Genomic DNA, 23,542 nt, shown 5'->3' with positions numbered 1-23,542 from the left:
AAAAAAAAAAAAAAAAAAAAGACAAAGCAATATATTAAATGGGCAAAAGATTTAAGTAGACTCTTTACAAAAGAAAATATACAAAGTAAGCACTCAAAAATGTTCACACAGATAAAAACTACAAAGAGATGGTACTATAGTCTTACCAAAATAGCTAAAATTAAAAAGACTGTGCCAGGTACAGTGGCTCACACCTGTATTCCTAGCACTCTGGGAGGCCAAGATGGGTGGATTGCCTGAGCTCACAGGTTCAAGACTAGCCTGAGCCCGTGCGAGGTCTCATCTCTAAAAAAAATAGCTGGGTGTTGTGCGGGTGCCTGTAGTCCCAGCTACTTGAGAATTGCTTGAGCCCAAGAGTTTGAAGTTGCTGTGAGCTGTGTGATACCATGATGCCACAGCACTCTACTGAGGAGGACAAAGTGAGACTTTGTCTCATAAAAAAAACAAGGCTGACAATATCAAACATTGGTGAGGGTATGGAGCAACTGGAACACTACATCTGATGCTGACGAGAGTATAGAATGGTATCATCTTTTGGAAAACTGCTAGGCAGTTTCTTATTAAATTAGTTACATCTATCCTGCTACTCGGGAATTCCATTCTTCATTATTTACTTAAAAGGAATGAAAACATGTTTACAAAAAAACTATACAAGATTTTTCATAGTACCTTTATTTGTAAAAGCTCAAAGCGGGAAACAACCTGAATGTTCTCTAATATGAGAGTAGATTTTTTTTTAATTATTGTGTAATATATAACTGATACTATTCAAGAATAAAAAAGAATAAACTACTAATATAAGCAACTTTATGAATGAATCTCAAAAACACTGTGTTAAGCAAAAGAATTCAGATACAAAAAACACGTAATGTATGATTCCATTTACATGATGTTCAAGAACAGGATGAATTAATTTATGATGATAAAAATTAAAACAGTATTAGCTATAGGAGTTGGCTGAAAGTGGGGTACAAGGGAACCTTCTGGAATGAAGAAAGGGTCTATATTTTAACTGGGGAGATGGTCATGTGGGTAGGTGTGTTTATCAAAATTTATCAAACTATACATCAACCTGTTGTATGTCACTGTTAGTTTAATTTAAAACAATCCAGAAGATCATATCCCACCTCCAATCTCCTTTTAAATGGTTTAGAGCAGTTAAACTGATAGGTTTCTGCTAAAAAGCTAAAAATGGAATTTCTCCCTGGAGTACAAATTCTTTTTTTTTTTCCACAACCCAGAATGAACTTGTATTAGCCAGCCCACTCTGTGGGTCATCCAGCTTTGGATTCCAGGTCCCTTTCCCAGCTCTTAGTCCCATTTTTAATTTTCAGGAGGTATTGTTCCAAAACTTGGCTCAGACCTGCTTTCTCCTTGGGTTCCTTTTTCCATTTGTTTCCTCAGCATTGATCACTTGCTCTTTGGCTTGCACTCCCTCTTTTCAAGGTGGTGGACTAGGGGATGTTAATACAGGGCAGACCAGGGAACAGAACCTAGAAATCTTGTCCCTCACTCAGGGAGTACGTTGGTCACCAGCACAGACGTGACAGTTCATTCCTCTCCCTGGGATGCATCTGCAGATTGGTGTACCACACCAGTAAGCCAAGTGGACGGCAAAGCTGCTGGGGGCAAGGCATGGGAGTAGCAGGGAGAGAAAAGAAGAAAGAAAGGAAGAATGATTCTTTGTCGGGCAACACACTTTGTTCTGGTTCCCAGCCTGAATGTTTGTGATCTGGTTTTCTTCCTTTTGTGATGTTTGAACTTGTTTCCTCAGCTCAGATGCTGAACTCTTGTCCAAAAACTAAAAGCAGCAATGTGAGAAGCTGTGGGAGGCAAGACCAGCAAAAAGAATTGCAGAGCTGTGAAGATAAATGGGTGTCCGTGTCGGGACTGGGCTTGAGAACACGGTGTTTGTGTGTCTTGACAAATTTACAAGAAACGCCATGGAATAGACTCACTTTTTCTCTCCTCTCTGTTCTCACACAGTCTGGCACTTTCTTCTTCCTCTGACAGCTGCCATTAACCTTTTAATGCAAAGAGGGTATCTTGCCAATTGGGTGTGAAATCTCTGGCAAAGAAAAGCTTGTTCAAAGGGGGAAAAAGGAGAAGTGGGACTATGAGGAAGAGCTAGGCAGACACAGAGGAGAGGTCCGGGGTAGCTAAGTTAGACCCAAACACCCAAAACGTCTGCCTTACTTCTGATAAAACTCCCAAAACTAAGTTGGGGAAAGGAAAAGGAAATGGGATTTGAGTACAGAGGAGATAAGGAGCTCTTTTACATAGTTGAAATTACACAGATATTAGTGTTAGTTGCAGTTCACGCCCAATGTGAGAACAGCCTTGTGGTTTGTTGGTGTACACTTGGAAGGAGAGACTCAGGCAGAACTACAGGCTTTGTGCTCAGTTAGAATAATCTTATTTGTGGAGACAGAGAAAGAAAGAATATTTAGGAGAAAACTTTTTTGATACAAAAGATCCTTCCAGCCATTTCCTTCTTACCTTGGAGAAGAGGAATCCTGTTCTCTTGGCTTGCCTATCAGGTCATTCGCTCTACTTCTTGACTGGGGCAGCTCTGATCCTCATTATTCAAAACTCATCCACCAGTCTAAACTGAACATAAAAACACTTATTGTGAATTCAGGTTTCAGGTGCCTTCAGCTTTGCAGCAAAGAATGCAACAGCCTTTATTTTGATTCTAGTTTTTATTAACTTGGCTTGTGCCGGACTCTAATTTAGAGTTCTAAAATATGAATATGGAATATTTTGTAAATTACAAAGCTTTGCATCTATAGAGCCCTTAATGTTTTTTAGCTGCCCTAATTGGTTTTTTTCCTTTGTGCTTAAAGTATTACCATGGGAGAAGAAGTTTAGCCCTCCTGAGTTTCTGGAGCTCCTGCAGGAGCAATTATTTACCATCTTGGAATTTTAATGAGTCTTGATAATTACTGTAATCCAGGGTATTAAACCTGTGTCTGTCATCTCCAAAGTCATCTTCCAGAGATAATGCTCCCCCAGCTAAGGAGAGAGGAAAATGAATCCTTGCGAATGCCAAAGAATGTGAACATAACCAGCGCAAGCACTGCAAACCTAAAGCCAATGGGACTTAGAAACTTTGGAAATGACTGTTGTTCAGTCCGATCACAGCATTTGAAATAAATTGCCCAGTCATAGCATTTTCATAGCATTTGCAGTGTGTGATTCCACATCATTTCTTTTTTCTCTTTTTTTTTGAGACAGGGTCTCCCTCTACCCTTGGTAGAGTGTCATGGCATCAATGCTCATAGCAACTTCAAACTCTTGGACTCAGCGGATTCTCTTGCCTCAGCCTCCCAAGTAGCTGGGACTGCAGGCACCCACCATACCACCTGGCTTTTTTTAGAGATGAGGTCTCCCTGTGGCTCAGGCTGGTCTCAAACCTCAGCCTCCCAGAGTGCTAGGATTACAAATCCACACTGCACCCAGCCCACACAGTTTTAATTCTTTACAAAAGGTTTGTTGGTACCAATCCACTGGAACATTCTAGAAGTAACACAGATTCCTTATGGACAGTATTTGTGATGGTGTGTGCCAGGCACTCAGCCCTGTTTCTGCTCCAGCTTACCTGAAGGACGCGAAGCTCCTGTAATAACAGTGACTGTGTGCTGCAGTCATTTTCTAGAAAACCCATGTAAATGTAAACAAAGAAAAAGATGTAGGACTGTGCCCCTTTCCCCATGGGGCATGCCTTCCCAGGTGTAAAATCAAAGAGGTACCCTGGAGTATAAGCTCCAGCCTACAACCAGACAAGACGTTGCTGCCGTTCTCCACTTGACCCCACTGTGCCTGATACCTTAAAGCCCTGCTTCCACTAAAGAGTCTGGGGCAATACTGCCTCAATCTCCCTTCCTACAATATTCCATCATCCTAAGAGGCCCCGAATTCCAAGCCCTGCATAGCAGCACTAGTGAGGTATTCTAGCTGTCACCACTCCCTGAGCCTCCAAGAGAATCTCCTGCACCCCTCAGGAGAATGTCCTGCTGCTGGGGCCACTGGTCTTTTCTCATTTATTTTCCCATGCTTCCAGGGGTTAGGAGTCTAAGATTAAATTGTCGGCAGGATTGATTTCTTCTCAGGCCCCTCTCCCTGGCTTACAGGTGGCCTCCTTCTCTGTTCTCTGTTCCAGTGCACTCCTGGTGTCTTTGCAGATGTCTGAATCTCCTCTTCATAGAAGGACACTAGTCATATTGGATTAGGGCCCACCATAAAGGCCTCATTTTAACTTATTCGCCTCTTCAAAGGCCTTGTCTCCAAATATGGTCACATTTCAAGGTTCTGGCAACTAAGGCTTCAGTCTATGAATGAATTTTAGGGGGACACAGCTCAGCCTAAAAGAAACATTTTGGGTAAAATAGGTGCATGGGGACTCTTCTAGAGCGTAACTACTGCTTAGGTAATTGTTAAGGGTTTCAAACAACTGACTTCCAAACTAACTCTGGAAACTGCATTCCAAATAAACCTTGGGGCCCTGCCTGTTAAAAAGTATGGGTCCTGCGGACTCTATGCCATCCACTCCTCTGATTACAGAATACTCCCTTAGGGGAGCTGCAGTGCCTGCTAGTTGCTTCACTCCAGAATGCTCTGTGAAAAGTACTTAGTAACTGAACCTTCCTGAAAGAGCTGTGTAATAGAAAGCCATAAAATGTGAAGCAAATGCTTGTTTAGCAAATAAATGAAATCAGGAATTCTCTGGAGATAAGATTGGTGTATTCTTCTACACTGTATAAATGCTATCTTCTTTGTTTGTCTCCTTTTATACAAAAGACCACCTAGGCACAAAAGAAAATGCCCCTACCCAGCATATGCTATCTGGTGAAAGGGAGCCTTTAATTTTAACACTAAAGATAACAGATCTTGCTGTAAATTGCAGTGATGCTTAATAGCCTTAAAGATCAGGTTGTGATTGATGGGATTTTTTCATGGGGTTCCTGTTAAAGATAAATAGTGGTTTTTAATGTTATCAGATGAAAAATTTTACTCTTTTCAAATGCAAACCCTAAGCCAAACTTCAGGCACTAACATCTTATTGCCAATTTAACAGAAAGGCATGACATAATGATAGTTTAAAACTAAAGTGAAACGATAGTCTATAAGGCTCCTACCTGACTTTTCTCCTACCTACATGCCTAAAATTTCACTGGTTCAGTTTATCAACTTTGAATTAATAATCTCTCCAAGGCACTGCCTTTTAAAATGCGGTCTCCTTAGAAGGGTAGCACATTGTCAGGATCCCTTCAACATGCCCAGGTTGCCAAGGATGATAGAAATGATGATTGGAAAAGAAGAGTTCAAAAAAAGACACAACAGCCTGGTTAAAAATCAGATTAACCCCTTCACTGTAGCCCAGGCCTGGTGACCAGGCATCACTCTCCATAGGATTCCTTGACTTTAGGGAACTTGATTCAGCCTAGTGTATATGAGAAATCACATAAACTTTTTGCAAGGCATTAGCCTAAATTTGAGTCAATAGATACTTATTCCTAAAAGTCCATGTACCACAGATAAATGTCAGAATACAACTAACAGAAAGGTAAGGACTCACTGAAAAAATAATGAGTGTTCTCTAGTACCGCGTGAGGAGACAGAGAACATAAAGGGGGAAGCCTTCGTGTGAGCAAAAAACTTCCTCCCGCTACAGATAGCCTGTAGGCTCTCAGCTGGAGATCTCTGCTTTGCTATTTTATAAGGCAAACCAAGGGATGAGCTGTATTTAGCCATAGATTATTAAATCTGGAAAGAATTTGAAGATCATCTAATCTCCCCTTTTTGTTTTACACATAAGGAATCTGAGGCTAGAGAGGTGAAGTGACTTCACTCAAGATGATAAAAATAAGTGGTAGAATTAGTCCTGGACCTTTCCTTCCATTTCAGACCTTTTCCCACCACATCACGGTGCAACCCTTGGAGGAAAATCCCCGAAGGGCCCGTCGGAAGCAGCTCTGGTAGTAACTCTCCTCCCTCACGTTAGCTCCTCTGGGCTGCTGCAGGGGCATTACCCATGTTCCTTCCCTCTCAAGCAGAACATGTCGCTTCATAGATAACAGCAAACAGACGTGTATCTGTCCTGAGCAAGGGACACTGACCAAGCTCTGTGGTTTCTTTGGGGGAGAAAAGTGAATAGAAGATAATTAAAAGTATCTGTTAAGAAGTTTCCTTAACCTCCCACAGGCCTGTAGCTCAGCACACAGCTCTCTGGCTCTCTGCTCTGCCCGTGGAAGCCCTGGTGTCCAGCTCCTCAGTACCGCCTGGTGTAGTATCCATAGCCCACAGGCAGTGGTCCTGTGGGCATTGGGATAATTGGAAAGAGCCACATGCACAAGTAGTTGGGGTTGTTGTTTATTTGGATTGGCCTCCTTGGCTTGTGTGCAGCAGGCTAATCCCGTGACTGCTCCATCCTGCCTGTGGGGGGCTCACTTTCTCACTTGGCTCTTCCTGAGGCTTGGGCCTACCTCTCTCTCCAGCTGCTGCCTTGGGAGGAGAAGTAGAGGAAAAGACCCAGCAATGCTTCTGCTCCTTAAAGCACTTGCTTTGTGGTGGGCTTTGCCTTCTCATACTTGGCACTTCCCTCCGTGTGGAAATAAAGCTGCATGAAGCTATGGGAGCTGGGAATGCCAGGGCCTTGCCCACGCTTTCTGGGGGAGTGCGCGCACAAGTGTGCCAAGTGTTAGCCACTCATTGAGCCAGAATGGACTGGAAATGTCCCTGGAGTCTCTCATTTTCACCCTTCTTCACCTAAGTAAACACTGACTACAACATTCTCTGAGCTTTAGGGGGCTGTGGGAATATTTTTCTTTCAACCCCAATCTTCCCCAAGAGCTTTCAAATCACATCACATACTTTTCTCCCCTTCAACAATCCAAAATTAGTAACATGCAACTCCAGACCCCACCCACTCCCATCCTCCATATCAGCCACATCAGATACAATGTGCCATATCGTGGAGGTCTGCCCTGGGATGGCCTTGTGTGCCAGAGGTCACACACAGCGGCCTATTGGGCAATAATGCAACCCCTTCCGTGGCCCTTCCGAGTTACTGGGCTAGAAGTTCATATCACATTAAAGGGTCGTTTTGTCATCTCACCAGGGAGTCAGGAGACACCACCCAGAAAACGTATCATGTTCGTACTAAAAAACAAAAAAGGAAATCCAGTAAAATCCTGAGTCTCTGTGGGAACCTTTTCCCATCACACTGGCCTAGAATCAGATACCGTGTGCTGGATGCAGCAGAGCGCAGTCCTGGACACAGAGGGTGCGTTGAGCACATGTCGCTGTGGCTGGGGAAACTTCCTTCTCTCTTCCTGCCCAGCCTGAGAGATTGGCTGGACAAGGATTAGGCTTTGTGCTGGTTTAGCACTTAAATCTCAGCTTCAACAAAGCCTTGTTCTTACCGCCCTGACAGTTTCAGCATTAGATTTCTTATTAGTTGTTTGGGTTTGGGGCTTTCTGTTTTTTGGTTTTTTTTTTTCCTTCCATCCTCTCTCTTTTGACACTTTTCATTTCTGAGAGCCAAACTAAATACACTGGGTTGAGATTTGCTGGCAGTGTCTACAGTCCTCAGAACCCTGCTGCTGTTCTGATGGGTCTCCTTTGGCAAGGAGGGGAAATTTTCTCCATGTTGATAATGATGAGCTCTTAATTGGAATGTCTCTGTTCACTTCAGTTAACAGATTTGTAGGAGATAATGCGAGATATTACCAAATCAGCTGAGACAACCATATTAAAACTCTGCCTAGCTGGGATATCTGGGTCATGGTTTAGAACACTCCATACTTTCTCAAGCCTGTGTCGGCAAATCTCCAGCCTGATAAAGCCTCCTTAGAGACCACCTCATCCACCTCTTGCCTCAGGACTGGCTTCATCTGAGCGTTCCACCCCAAGGAGTAACTGGCTTATTCTTCGAGTGGGTTACCACCTCCCAGTTCTGTGATGTTCTAGGGACACTTCTACACAGGAGATGATTCCCCATTCTCCTGCCTCTTGAAATTTAGTGTATAGAAACCAATCTAACAAATGTTCTATCCTAAGTTTTGTGGGGTTTTCCCAATTTTTATGTTTTGTATGCTTGTCGTTCTCCTTGTCTCCAGCCCCCTTCTGCATGACCAGAGAAGGTATGACATAAATGATATATATCTCAAGATAGAACATACCGGGCATGGTGGAGCATACCTGTCATCTCAGCTACATGGGAGGATCTCTTGTGCCCAAGAGTCTAGCCTGAGCAATATAACAAGACCCCATCTCTAAAAATTAAAAAATAATAATTTTTAAAAAGGAAGATAGCCTGGGAAGTTATTGCTTCCCTGTCTGTTCCCTGTCATATGTCACAGAATATGACTTAGAAAAAAGCTCAAATTATCTCAGGTAGGAAAGAATGTTTACAGACATGACTCACCATGCCCAGTTGCTGCCAGCATTTTAGAAGTGTGCAGACATATGTAGGTTAGAAATTAAGATATTAATATGTTAGTGACATCTACAAATACAAAACAGAATCATCAGAAAGCAAATGTTTATGCTGGTTTACGCCCGGATAACTGCTTTAAGCTGGATCATTGCATCTGTTGTACTGCTTTGTTCCAGCTCCTGCTGTACGTAAGTAAGGAGATTACTCTGAAGGGACAGGTATTAGCAACAGGTGTTTTGGGTTACTTGGCCTCTCATTTGTTAGCTTTCATAAAATAATGACTTATTCTAACCTTCAAAAGAATAAGAAGTGACATTGAATGATAAAATAATTCTAAGAGGTCTGATAGCTCACAAGGCCAAATTCCTTATAAAACTTTACCCTTTCTCTAAGGGGAGTTTGGGCCTCTGGAGACAGTACAATTTGATCCTAACCACTGGTTGACGGATTCTACATATTAAGTTTTCCTGAAGTAAACACGTCTTGTCAGTCTAAACAGACACATACTTCTTTAGGCCTCCAGTGTCCTACATGTAAGGTTAGAAAGTAGGACCAGTGGTCCTGGAGCCCCCTTCCAGCCTGGTGAATCTGAATCTCCGAAGAGGCCGCTTTCAATATAGTTCTGCAAGTCTTGGGTTCCACTGTTAGATATTTGCTGGGGCTGGGGTAGGGGACACAGTGTGGAAAACTAAAGATGAGCTTTGTATTTGTACAGACTCATTAGGAATCCTAACTGTCTTTTTTTTTTAATGGGTTAGGGCAGTGGTTCTCAACCGGTGGGTCTCGACCCACAGGAACTGTATTGAAGGGCTGTGGCATTAGGAAGGTTGAGAACCACTGGGTTAGAGGCTACCAGTATCAGTTGAATAATTTTCAGTACCATAGCTGGGAAACAGAGAAGCTCTTGATTTTTTTGTTTGTACAATGGTAAAATGGATAATGATCTAACACTGAAAAATCTAGCTATCTTAAGGCATATGGCTAGTATTCACTCAATAAATACTTAATGAGCACCCACCGTGTGCCAGGCATAAAGTGTCATTGATAATACTAGAAAGTAATGACATGATTTTCATGCTTCAAGGCTTCAGATGCTTGGGGTTTCCTCCTGCTTTTCTTCTATCATAGGGGAAGGAAAGGAGGAAGCTCCTTTGTATCACATGAATCTTTAGGTCACTCTGGACCATCATACTAGTTGGCAGTGAGACTTTGACTTTGGGCATACAGACTCAGACAGAGCTAAACTCTTGTTTTTATTATGCCATTTTGTTCAAGGTTAGTCATGGGAGAGCAGTAACATCTTATTTACTTTTGGCCTAAGCAACAGCCTTTCCTTCTTATAAAAACAAATTCAGACATTGTCTGGCAAGGGAATTAATCACAAAGCAGAGGGAGGGAGAAGGGGAAGGCCCCATACCAGCTGTGTGTCACTGTGTCTTGGCTCGCCTTTCAGAGCTCAGGGCCACACTGGCACTTGCTTCAGGCTCTGCCCCATGGAGCAGTAGTGGTGGACACTCCAGCAGGGAGGCTGGAAGATTCCAGCTGCAAGCACAGACTTGAAATGTCAAGGAGGAGACTTTGGAGTTACTTTACCCTGTGGGAAATAACTGTAGGACACATTCTTCAAGAGCAACTTTTGCTTGTCCTGGTCCTGAGTTCTAGAGACATTCATTCTACAAAGTAAAAAGTGATCAAATGCCAGTAGAGAAAGAACCACATGGGCAATAAATAGCTATTGTAATTTCAGATCTCTCTAACAAAACAAGTTTAGGGTTAAGTTCAACATATTATAGCAAAATATATTTCATTTGTTCCTGTTGTTTGAAAACCCTAAGTAGGAAGTTATTTTATATCTTCATATCGCCTAAACAACCTGCTGATTCAAATTAGGGGCTAGAGGCCAGACCTGGCCAGGACAGGGCATCATTTCCACTTGCTCCATTCCCTCCAAAAGGCTCTTTTGGTCAGGCCAGCTTACTCCTCAGACCTCATGCCTGATGCATCTTGGGACCTAGCTGTCCAAACCTCAAGTTTGGATTCTTGTCTGCTTAAACCCAACAAGGCACTTGCGTGTAATTTCCTGCCCACCACCAAAACATCTGCAGAAAGGAGTTAATCTGAGTCACTAAACCACAAAGGGATTGAATCAGTGACCTCTCTTGTCAGCATGCCTTCTGCGTGCCCATCAGGACATCCTCTCCTTCACCTCATCCTTTGTGACTGTGAATAGAGAGCTGTTTACCTTGAAATCAGGCCAAGCCTATAGGATTCATAGCTGTTTTCTCTCTTTTATGAATTTCTTAGTTCATGGATTTCCAGTAGCTCTCCCTACTGTCTTTACTTGGCTGTGAAAGGGCAATGTAGTACCTGTTCTAAAATCATGACCTGCTGAGCAGTAAATATTCTGGGGAAACTTGCCTGCATCTACTAGGCCCTCCTTCAGCGGTACTAACGTTTCTCTCAGCCCAGTTAACTCCTCCTTTTGTTTTTAAGACAGGATCTCACTCTGCTGCCCAGACTGGAGTGCAGTTGCACAATTGTAGGTCACTGTAGCTTGAACTCCTAGGCTCAGGTCATCCTCCCACATCGATCTCCTGAGTAGCTGGGGCTATGGGCACACATTACCACCCCTGGATAATTTTTTTATTTTTTGTAGTGATGGTATCTCACTATGTTGCTCGAGCTTCTGGCCTCAAGTGATCTTCCCACCGTGGCCTTCCAAAGTGCTAGGATTATAGGTGTGAGCCACCGTGCCTGGCCTCCTCATTTTGTATACTGTCATCTTTTTTTTTCTGACAGTTATCCTAACATCGAAAGTAGGAAGGGCTCTCAGGTGATTGCCTCTATAGCCAGCCTTTCATAAAAATGATTTTATTTGGTATAAGGTTGTGGAAACCCACTGCTTGAAATACCTTGGATTTCTTCATGCCTCTTCTGTCCATTTCTTCCCTGTGCAGTGATGGAGGCTGAACCATTCTCTCCTTCCCCTTCACTGCATGAACTTCCATTCAGATTGAGTTGCTGTTGCATTTGTGATTCTTGGCTCAAGTCCCTCTAGAAATCATATTACTACTTGGAGTTCAAGGGAGGCTGGAACGGCTACTAAGAACAGAATACATTATAATAACATTCAGCAGACAAAAGCCAGAAAATTTCTGCCAGAGGCCACCTTTGTTTCTTATACTTGCCCCATGTTCCGTGTCTTGAAAACTTTAAAAAGAGTAGGGTGCTACAATGCATAGTTTATATACCCTGCTATCTACCAAAGGACTGTTTCAGACTGTTTTGATTTAGAGATGCTTCACATTTGATCTTAATAAGCTCACTGGAAAGTAATCAAGGCTTTTCCCCAAGATTAGTATCTGTTCCTTTATTTCATTCCAGTCACTTTCAGATCATCTACTATGTGCAAGTCATTTATTAGGTGGCATTGGTATATAAAAAATAATTCATCATGGGGGTTACAGGATACCTGGTGTTATTAACCATATGACCAAATCTTGAAACAGGAAACAGTATGAATACTGTAGCAATATTCACCTCTGTCAAGGCATGGCTTCACAGAGAAAAGGGGCAATTGAAGTCAGCCATGAAGGGTGAGAAAGATTGAGAAGAAAGGTATGTAGGAGGTAAGACTGCCCACATTCTAGGGTGAGAGAACCACATCAGAGGAAAAGCCAAGACAGGGAATGGCAATTACATACCAGGAGATGAAACTGGAACAGTGGCTGCCTTGTCCAAAAGTGCAGACTCTTATTCTGTAGGTAGTAAGTCACCGACGACATGGGAGAAGGAGGTGGGAATCCATCCTAGCCCATTTTGGAAAGATTACTCCTACAGCAGGATTGAAGTGGTTATGAAACTAATGCAGTAGGCAAAGATACTAGGATATGGGAGCTTGTATTAGGATTGTGACCCAGGAGATCAGAAATGAAAAAGCTAGATCAGAAGAAACATAATCTGGAAAGAGCATTAATAAGAAATTCACAGAGGAAGAAGTAGCCAATAAATACATTTTTAAATGTTTGCCTTTGATTTGTGGCTTCACTGCATATGAAAAGAACTACAAATGAAAATAGTCCGGTTTTTGGAAGACTGATGTTTGTTTGTTTGTTTGTTTGTTTGTGTCCTAAGTATATTGAGAGAGTGGGGAAGTGGGCACCGTTGTGAGTTGCTTATAGGCTAAACATTAGTACAGCTATTCTAGAATGCTTTGGTTACATGTCAAAAGCTTTACGGAGGTGTTTACTCTTTGGCCCAGCAATTTTAAGAAAACATAGACATGCAAAGATTTATGTACAGGAAAATTCATTGTTAATATTTACATTACAGGCTCGGCACCCATAGCTCAAGTGGTTAGGGCACCAGCCACATACACCAAGGCAGACAGGTTCAAACCCAGCCCTTGCCAGCCCAAAAACAATGACAAATGCAAAAACTATATATATATAGCTGGACGTTGTGGTGGGCCAGCTACTTGGGAGGCTGAGACAAGAGAATTGCTGAAAAAAACAAAAAAAAAAGAGAATTGCTGAAGCCCAAGAGTTTGAGGTTGCGGTGAGCTGCGATGCCACGGCCCCCTACCAAGGGCAAGTGAGACACTGTCTCAAAAAAAAAAAAAACTTTACGATACAGAAAACTTGAAAACGAATTTTTAATGGAATTAAATGATAATAAACATAAAATGGATTATAATGCAGCCGATTAAAATTATTTTAGAAGAGTATTTAATCACATGAAATTTTATAAATAGTAATTATTAGGTAAAATAAGAGTTTATTACATAGTATCAACAGTATGATTTGATGTGTTAAGTTGAATAGTCACGACAAGATGTTTATCAGGCTCTTGAAAAATGCAAGTCTGAAACTTAGTAGAGAGAATTATATGCTATAACTAGAGTTACAGTTATATTGACTTCCTTCAAAATGGTTAAATTAGATGATGGAAATATAAGAGTTATCCTCTTTTTTTTTGGTATATATTTGAGATTTTCTGTGATAAAGGTTTTTTTAAAAAAATGAAAAAACAAATACCTCAAAAAAAACTGGAAAGAAACTAGTCAACAAGTTAGTTATTATTATTGCCCCCTTTAGAGCTAAAGGTGGACAAGGTTACCCAGGCAGAGGATCTGAGAGGAAGAATGGCGGGTAGTCTCCTGAGGCCTGTGTGTGTGCAGCTGAATAGGAAAAAGTGTTAGGACAACAGAGGAGCCAGCAGCCCCTGGGTGCTGGGGTCTCCCTCAGGAGGGTAGGGACCTTTGGATTATGCAGTTATATAATTGGGGGTGGGATGGATTGGTGTTTTAGGGTTTTTCTTTAAGTTTTGAAATACAGTAGAACCTCTGTAAGTTGCCCACCCAGGGGACTATAACAAACCAGTCAACCTACAGAGGTGGTCAACATAAGGAAGTAGGCCTGCTGTACTGACACGTACATGTGGTGCATGTCCAGTCTGTGAAAATTAGGTCAACTTAAGGAGGTGGTCAGCTGTGGAGGTTCTGCTGTGTACCCTGCATACAGAAAAGGACACAAATCATAAATACTGTTCAGGGAATTTGTACACACTCGTGTAACAGATGCCTGGAATAAGAAGCAGGACATCACCAGCACTTTTCACCCTCTTTCCAGTCCCTCCCCATCCTGCAGGGTGACCTGATTTCAGACCCCTCCCATGAGTTCTGCCTGTTTTTTTTACTTTACACACCTGGAATCATCCCACGGGGCCTCCTTTGTGTCCGGCTTCTTTCATTCAACATCGTGTTGAACATCTTTTGTGATAGGTATACTTCCTTCTCACTGCTGTATCTAGCATATACCACAATTTAGTTATCATTCAGTCACTGATGGACTTTGAGTTGTTGAAATAGTGCTGAAATGATCTTGTCTGTGTCTTCTGGGGAATTTACATACCAAAGTTCACTTGTCCAATCACAAAGTATACATATATTCAACTTTTTTTTTAAGTTCTATCATCTTTTAATATTTAATTTTTATTAAATGAAAAGTATATGTATTTATGGGGTACAGTGTGAGGATTTGATATACAATGTGGAATGCTTAAATCAAACTGATTAATATAACTATCACCCCACTGATTTTTCTTTTTGTATGTCTGGTTGTCCCACAGAAACAAATGCACAAAAAACATCAGTGAGGTTGGTCCCTGCCCCCTCCCCCACTGGTATGTGACTAAGAAAAGGAAAGAGGGAAGAGGAAGAAATTAATTTATTATAACTAGGATATGTCATTAAATCACAACTATCACCTGTTTACACATAGTATCCCTTGGGAAATTCTTTTCCGGTTTTAAGCCTAAATGGGCCTTTCCCTAGGTGGAAGGAAGAGGAAGGGGATGCGGCAGGGGTGCAGGCAGTGGGCAGCGGGTAGGAGGGAACAAGAGCACCGTGAGTTGACTCTGCTAAGTTAAGCTTCGGAACTAGAATGCACCTTTCCCAACTGACCTAGAGAATCCGAAGCATTCCAGAACCTTGCAAAAACTTCCTTTCTACATGTGATAGATAAGTTGAAAAAATAAGCAGTCCCCCCTTCTCGTGGGGGACATGTTTCAAGGCCCAACCACAGATGATCCCAAACCCTGTATTTACTAACTTTTTTCCTATACATACATACCTATGGGAAAGTTTATAAATTGGGCTTAATAAGAAATTAATGATAACTAAAATATAATAATAAAATTAATTATAATAATTCTCATCCTGAGTACTCAGAATGGCATGCAATTTAAAACTTACAAATTATTTATTTTAGGAATTTTCCATTTACTATTTTAGGACTATGGTTGCCTATAGGTAACTGAATTCATGGAAAGTAAAGCTGCAGATAAGGGGGGACTACTTTATGTTTAAATAATGAGGTACTAATGCATTTCAAGATTTGTCTCCACACCCTTGCTGTGTAAAACATCTGTCTCAGTTTTTAGCATGGTCACTTCACATTGCCTCTGAGTGATCTAAACGTTTTAGCAACACATTCCTGTACTCCTTTGACTTCAAAATGACTAAAGCTTTGGAATCAAAGTCAGCAAAACAGAAATCCTTGTTTTAAAAGTAATTCCAGTTTCACAAGAGAGATTGATCTTTGAGATTTTTTCAAGCCAAGAAATGTTAGCATGTAATGGATCAAATGCCGGTGAGCTCCCTCCCTGCTCAGCCATGCCCACATGCAGTGCTGCTTTCAGATAAAATTTGAACCATGCATAATCCCTGGAAAACAGAAAAAGACCTACTGGCTGGAAAGCAACTCCAGCTAATGAAGGAATACTTCCTTCTCTGAACTTTTTCATTCTCTGATCCCCTCTATTTTTAAACACCTTTTCCCAGGCACGTCACTCATTGGACCTTGGGAAAAGCATACCTTTCAGTCCACCTCTGCTTTCCCCCTTAATCTTACTCCGTTGCTTGTAGTTATAGTTTATCCCCTCCAGTGCTCAATCACTCTTCCCCCTTTTGTTTATACCCTCCTGACATTTGTAGGTAATAACCGCATTCCCTGTCCTTAGTTTTTCCTAGTTCAGGTCTACATATTTAGTTCTTCTAATCCTGCCTCATAAAAAGATCCTCTCAGCTTCTCAGTCATGCCTGCCATTTTTCTTTGAACTTATTCCAGTTTGTCTCCATTTTTCAGGTAATGAGGTGTCTGAAACGGAACACAGTACCCTAGGTGTGGCCTCACTGAAACGCTGTAATGGAAGGGGGTCCTCCAGGGGCCTTTTGTCACTCTCCCAGGGCTGGGCTTGCTTGTCCAGATCTGGTAACTCCAGTGTTCCTGAGCCATGGTGATAGCCAAGGGCACTTCCTACCCCATGTCTTAGCTCTTCACAGTTTTCCATATAAAATGACCATTCTTCTGTCATCTGTTATCAACTGCCACATTCTTCAAGAAATTCCCCCCCTTCTTGTCTGCCCAAACTGAAGGCAATAGTGTTAACTCCACTTCTGTGTGGGCATTTACTGTCAGGGTTTTGCATACAGTGTATATTTTTACTGTTGTATAGAGATACAGTTCACATACAGTACAATTTACCCATCTGAAGTATAGATTTAATATGTTCTCAGAGTTGTACAGTCATCACCATAATCAATTTTTCAACGTATTTATCACCCCCAAAAGAAGTTCCTGCCCATTAGCAGTCACTGCCAGTTACCCTGTCCCACCCTATCCCCCTCCCCAGCAACTACTCATCTACTTTCTGGGTTTGCCTAGTCCAAGATTTCATAAGAATAGAATCATATAATAAGTGGTCTTTTGTGACACGCTCCTTGCACTCAGCATACTGTTTTATATACTTCACATAATGTAGCATCTATCAGAGTTCCATTCCTTTTTATTGGCCAGTCAGTTAATACTTTTTGAGAGGCTATTTTATATACTTCTATTTGTCCCTTCTTAAGGTTTTAGAATTTAAGAATTATGCCTTTAAAAATACATACAGTTTTGGATGATATTTGTATCACATTTGTATTACTGCAAAACTGATGTTGCTTGTGCTGTTCAATAGTACAGAATATGGGGTAAAATCAAAACTCCTGTCCACTCACATTAACCCTCTGAATAGAATTGTGTTTCTTTTTCCATACATTTCATATATATGTCTGTGTGTTTATGTATATGTGTGTGAGAGAAAGAGAATGTTTGTGTGTATGTTTAAATATTTTTAGGTCCAAATATTATATATAGCTCTCTCAGCCTCTTGTCGCACACGGAAGTCATTAATAAACTTTTGCTCTTAGAAATTACCGTAGTAAACATGGTGGGAGGATATATATAATTACCTTGGATTGACAAGACCAAATTGTTCCCCCACCTACATTCTCACCAGTGATTGTTGGTGAGTGCCCACTTCCTCAGTCCCTTACCACACTGATTGACAAGTCTTTGAAACTTTTCCCAGTATAATGGGGAAAAAAATAAACCTATTTTGTTTAATTTGTATTTCTTGAATTATTAATAAAGCTGAGTATCTTTTAAGTACTTATTAGCTGTTTGTATTTCCTTTGTGAGTTTTTCTTCTTCTTCCTCTTTTTCTATTAGGTGTTTTGGTTTATAATACCACTTTATGCTATATTGATATCTGTTATTTGTCTGTCTGTTTCTTGTCTTATTTATTATGTTTTTCAAGCCATCACTGGTATTTTATTTTTCCTTTTTTTTGTTTTGTTTTGTTTTGTTTTGTTTTTTGTTCTTTGTCTCAGAGTCTCTGTTGGTCACCCTCGGTAGAGTGCCATGGTGTCATAGCTTACAGCAACCTCAAACTCTTGAGCTCAAATGACCCTCTTGCCTCAGCCTCCCAAGTAACTGGGACTATAGGTACCTGCCACAATGCCCAGCTATTTTTAGAGATAGGGTCTCACTCTTGCTCAGGCTGGTGTCAAATTCCTGAGCTCAAGCGATCCATCTGCCTGGTCCTCCCAGAATGTTAGGATTCTAGGTGTGAGCCACCGTGCCCAGCCCTGAACAATAATTCTTAACTCAGTGCTTTAACAGGACTGCTTTATTTTACCTGAAATCCATCTCTCCTTTCCCTTTCAGCTTCAGGATGAGTTAGAAAAAGTTGAACGGGACAATGCAGAACTACAGGAGTTTGCCAATGCCATTCTTCAGCAGATCGCAGATCATTGTCCTGACATCCTAGAGCAAGTGGTCAATGCATTAGAAGAGTCCTCCTGACCCTGCTCCATGGGAAGCCTGAGATGGTCAACCAGGAGCCAAGAAAGGACAACTACAAGAAACAAGCGCCGAGAACCTTCTTGGCACCAAACACTACAAACGACATCCCGTCTTGCTCAGTTAAGGAAGTGTGATTCCAGCGGCATTTCTAATCTTTCATCTTCCTCTGCCTTTCTGCTTTGGATGTAGTCTCTACAGCGATTTTCTGGATGTCCAGGGTGGGTAAATGGCTGAGTCTCTCTGACAAACTGCTATCCAGTCATTAACAATGGGGACTGTGGAAGCTGGTAGCTCTGCCCTACAGGGGGCATGGACAGAGAGCCCCCTCTCCTCCTGTCCTTTGGCATGAGAACAAAACCCTGAGCCTCCTGTGAGTTCAACAGGTTGAGAGAATGCTTCACATGGACCAGAGAGCTGAGTGTTCCAATATCACAATGGGTGCTTTCTTGTAAAAAGGTTTTTAAAAGTCTCAAAAGATTATTAGAATGAGAATGGGAAAAAGAGAAAACAGGGACAAAGAAAACTGACTCTTCTCACTGTCTCTTCTGCTTTCTTTCTTCGTGTGATGTTTTCATGGGGACCTGTGAACAAGGCTTTGAGACCTCTCATCCCCCGCAGTGAGTCTCTACCCAGCCCTGTCTGTCCCATCCTTCCTCACTCTGTCTTTCAGCTGGTTACCAAGAGGATGGTGTTAATAGTTACTCCTAGTCTCTCGTACCGTAGTTACCCGTTAATGGTTTCCTCCAGGATGCCACCTGCTTCCCTGCACCCTGGCCCGAGCCCCTGTAGCCCTGCAGTTGCTGAAGTTAAAGGTCCATCTCTGCCCTTTCAGCTTTTTTCTTGGCTTACCCTCTCAGAACCTCAACTTTGTGCATGCCTGTAACCTTCTGGTACAAATGAAGTTTTCTTATCCCACACATATTCCTTTCTCCACACTTTCATCCAGGGAATATTTATGAAATGCCTACTGTGTACAAGTTGCTGTGTTAGGCATCTATTCTTGAAGAAGTCTTTTTTTTTTTTTTTTGGTGTGAAAGAGGCGTGCCTGGTTTAGTCAAAGGAGTGAAAAGCTTATCCTTCCCCTCCCTCATCTTTATAGAAGGTATCTTTTCTAGAAAAGTTTTTCATAAGTCAGCATTTCTCATCTCTCATTGTAATGGAAGTGATAGGTCTCAGGGGCTGAGTCACCTCTTTGCTTATGGGGTACCACTTGGTGGCTCCGGATTTTTGCAGTATGCTGTGGTTGCTCTTAAGGGGCTATGAATTTCCACTTGCGGCAAGCCATTTCCTACATATCTGCGTGTGCCTGGGGGACTCAGCCAGCTCCACTTAACAAGTCAGAACTTTGACTCCAAAGCTACAAATCCAATTGAAAGTACTGTCACTTTGAAGGGCATTTTTCCCAAGCATGGACAATAGCCATGGTGAATAATCAGGTTCCAAGAACTAGACCACCTAACCCCCATCTAGCTGTCTGAAACTCTGCCACCAGTGGCCCACCAGACACATCTTCTGAGGAGAGTCGCTGGGCTAAATGCTTTGGTCTTGCAGTTTCTCCTCCCCCAGTTACTCAGAGAATGTAATGCTGCCTGTCAGGTCGACAGAGCTATCAGTGCAAGGTCTTCCCCTCCCTAGCTGTGGATGATCCCATCAATCTATACAGTCAGGTCTCCACTCCCTGCTGTAAAGCAGCCTCTCTCATGTGAGAGATCTGATGTGCTCAGCTTATAAACCTCTCACTGAGATGTGTCCTTACAGCCAGGCTGGCCAGAGGCAGGTCAGGGGCTAGCAGTAAGTGGTGGTCATTTGTGGTTAATTACCTCAATTCTATGTATTTATTGCTACTACCCATAAATCAGATAGAAAGTTCCTAGTACTTGAGAGCTGGAGTATTAGAATCTCACTATATCCACCATAGTGTAAAGAACCAAAGTATGACAACAGCCTTCACAGGCCTGTAGCAGAGCAGCGAGAGCAGAGGAGGCCCTGGCTGGCACTCTCCAGATGATCTGGTGGGGAAGATGCCAGGTAGGTCTCCCTGAATCCACCCACCTGGCCCTGGTCAGCAGGCACAGCATGCCCCTGCACCCTCACTACTGAATGTGTGACTATCACTGCATTCTCCTTCCTTCTCTCATTTCACCCTTCCCTATCACCTCCTCTCCAGAAAAACTTATGAACCCTATGACAAGTGCTTCTGAGAAGAGTTCCTCCTCCTGTCTCAGCAGAGAAGCTCCTTGATCCTTCTTGGGCTCTGATCTGGCATCTCAAATGGTTCAGGGGCTATCTGGCTAAAGTTTAATGGTAAATTTGTTCTGCATTTGTGTTGCAGAAGCAGAGTCAATGCAGTCTCTAGCATCTTTTAGAGTATAGTATTTAATCTAGATCACAGTAGGACGTGGCATTACATGACCCTCTCCTGGTATTCATGGTAACTAAGCTGCTACTCATGGTAGGGAATGTTGAAAACTCACTGCAGAATGCCTGTAGTCTTCCTCAGACTCATCCATTCCATTGGCAAATGTAGTTACTCCTTCAGTAACTAAAGGAGCACCCCAAATCAAGGTCGTAAAGAGGGAAAAAAGTGGGTGTAATCCAGCCTGAGGCCCATGACTAAAGAAGTACAAGTTTCTCATCCTAGGGACTCATTGAGTTACTGATGAAGTATCAGAATTGAAATTTGTAAGTACTTGGATATCATTTGAAATGGAAGGATGTAAATGGGCTTTAACATGTTGAGAAATACGAATGGAAATCCCCCAAATTCATCTCAGCTCTAACCTTTGTCCTTGCACCTTACATTCAAGATCTAAGTCTGTCTCTCTCTTCCTTACACACGGGATTTAGAAATACTGGTAAAGCAGACTGGGCCCAAGGGACCACCGTCAGTGTCGATAATGGCAATGACATGCCATTTTTGGTCAATTAAAGCCTGTTTGGCTTTGGATGAGGAGCTCCTGCACTTACCCGCTACCCAGAGTGAGTGAGAGGAGAGGAAGGGAAGTCATCATAGAGTCCTAGTCAGCCACTGAAGTCGTCCCTCCCCAGTCAATGGTCAGGGCTGTGAAGGAAACCAGAATACATCACCTCAAAATACAACTTTATGACTACCCCGGCATTTGGCATTTGGATTTGCTGCTAGAGAGTCTTGCTCATCCCAGAGCCATCCCGCCCCACCTGACCACCTTACTGAAGCAGAGGCCCATCTGCTGGCCACCCTTTTTGTGTGGGGGGGTCTTTGTGGGAAGATCAAACCAAGGGATACATCACCATGTACAGTGCAGTCCTCCCATGGCATTTCCTACGTGCCTGTGGACCCCGTGTCAGCAATACCAGAGACTCACATCTGCCCCCAACCTCGTGTCCACCCGCAGGAGTCCAGAGCCATGGAAAGGAGAGCAGACTACAAAGTACCTAGCCACCCTGCGGAGCCTGCAAGGCCAACCTTCCCATCACTGCCAAACCCTGGGCTTCTCAGGAAGGGACTCGAACCATTCAAAGAAATGTTTTAAAGAGAACCTGGAGTTTCCCCCATGTGAACTAAGGGAATATATAGGCAAGAAAAACATTACGTGGAAATCCTTCTGAACAAAATGGCTGTCCTTACTGACTCTTTTTAAGCAAAAACTATTTCCAAACTTTTTAGTGTCAAAACTGTAACCAAGTGTTTCCTGATTTTTTTCGTTGTGTTTGGCGAGTGCTGTGACCTTGTCGTAGGTATTTCTCCTCTAACTCTGTGGGGGGAAGTGGTCTAGAGATTGATTTGGGGGAGCGGGTTTTCATCCCATCCCACCTCTTTTGTTTCTCTGCTTGTCGATATTGTCTGTGTTATTCAGAGAACTGGGGCAGTTACATTGTGTCCATTTTTGAGATTATGAAAATATTAAAAAGTAGTTGTAGAACTGAAAAATTAAAGAGTTGTGCTTTAAAAATGCAAACCAATATCATGTTAATAAAGGAATTCAAGCTATGGGGCAGCCACACTCCTCCCCTCCTCCCAAGCTGGTGGAGGTGGCAGCTGGGCCAGTGGCTTGGGAAACACAGCGACCATACTCCAGATGGGCAACTGCCTGGAGAGAGACCACTGCTGAGTGAAAGGAACGCAGATCGGGGGCTCAGAGACTCCCAGTTGTGCCAGATGTTCCATCCATCCTCAGGACCTTTAGGTAATGGTCTCACGGTTTGTAACCCTAGAACCACCCTATCCCCCACATCAGTCCCAGCTCAGCGTGCCTAATACTGTGTGGTAACCTGGGCTTGACCGTGAAGCCCACACCTGGCAGGCCACAGGACCTCCCTCCTGCCCACTTGGTGCTATATCATCCAGCAGCCTGTCCAGTATGGGCCCAGCGCTGGCCAGCCTGGAGCCTGCAATCCAGGTGAAATGACTCACCTTCCCTTCTTAGCACCTTCTGGCTTCAGGCTTTGATTCTTTCCCCTTCAGCTTTTTAGGTCCAGGCTCTCTTTCAGTCCCAGAGATGCCATAGTCGGGAAGGAACTTGAACCCTGCTGAAGCCAGAAAATCCACCTCTGGGCCAGAGTGAGCATTCTGAGTCCAGCCCCGCTTTCCACACTGCACCAGTATTGCGTTCACCCTCCGTGTGGCTTGGCCTGGCCAGGGCACCACGCCAGCTGTCTGGCCTGCCCACCCCATTGTAGGACCAGCTTGGGAACCTGCCACACGCACCAAATTGTCCAAGACAGGGCCTGGGGTTTGTTCCCCTGTGTTTCCTAAGAGAAGTGCCACGCTCTTATCAGGGGAGCTGAGGAGTGAGTGCAAGTTCCTGCCTCCTTGTAGCTTGAGTTCCTTTTGGTAACAATAGCAGCCCAAACGGTGATGTCCCTGACGCAGATGCACCTGCTGCCTTCAACTGTATGTGTGTGTTCCTGCTGGAGTCGTGTTACTGACAGGATAATAACATTACAAAGAAATTGTGTTATATTCAACTTGGCCTTGATAATTATTGTAAACACTTTGTTCATTTTTTCTTTTTTATTCACAAACTAAATCCATCAGGAAATTATAAAGTTATTTAAAAACGATGTGCTGTGTCCTTTGTGTCTTACCCAGTGGATCATCCAGGCAGGACAAGGCCAGTGGTCCCCACGAGATCAACACCAACAGGAAGTGATCCAAGAGCCAGGGCTGCCAGGGGCTGCAGGTGGATGGAGGAATCTGTAGCACACTCAGCCTGGCAGGGCCCAGTGCCTCATTCCAGGCTGGAGGGGTGAGCTCAGAGAGTCCTCCCCTGATCTCTGGATGTGCAGCTCCCCAGTTGCCTTTCACAGTCAGCTCCCAGCTTCGTTTTTCCTCCTAAGGCAGAGCCAGGTTCTCCATTTTGGGTTGCATTGCCTTCCAGAGCATAGTGTAAGGACCCCCCACTGAGGCATCATGCTGCAAGGACATCCCAAA

At 43.0% G+C, this 23,542-nt stretch overlaps 1 protein-coding gene across 1 annotated transcript in view; it reads left to right on the top strand.

The window, feature by feature from the left end:
• Positions 1-23,170, top strand: part of LOC100965537 (ELKS/Rab6-interacting/CAST family member 1-like) — a 123,219-nt gene extending 100,049 nt beyond the window's left edge. Inside the window, exon 5 of the mRNA XM_023516551.1 lies at positions 17,992-23,170. Within this exon, the coding sequence (XP_023372319.1) occupies positions 17,992-18,129 (138 nt within the window). The 3' untranslated portion in view covers positions 18,130-23,170. The remainder of the gene's footprint in view (positions 1-17,991) is intronic.
• The last annotated feature ends 372 nt before the right edge of the window (positions 23,171-23,542 follow it).

Source organism: Otolemur garnettii, unplaced genomic scaffold, assembly GCF_000181295.1.
Source record: "Otolemur garnettii isolate 467f Iridium unplaced genomic scaffold, OtoGar3 scaffold00092, whole genome shotgun sequence".
NCBI lineage: Eukaryota > Metazoa > Chordata > Mammalia > Primates > Galagidae > Otolemur > Otolemur garnettii.
This window is presented reverse-complemented; position numbering and strand designations above follow the sequence as displayed.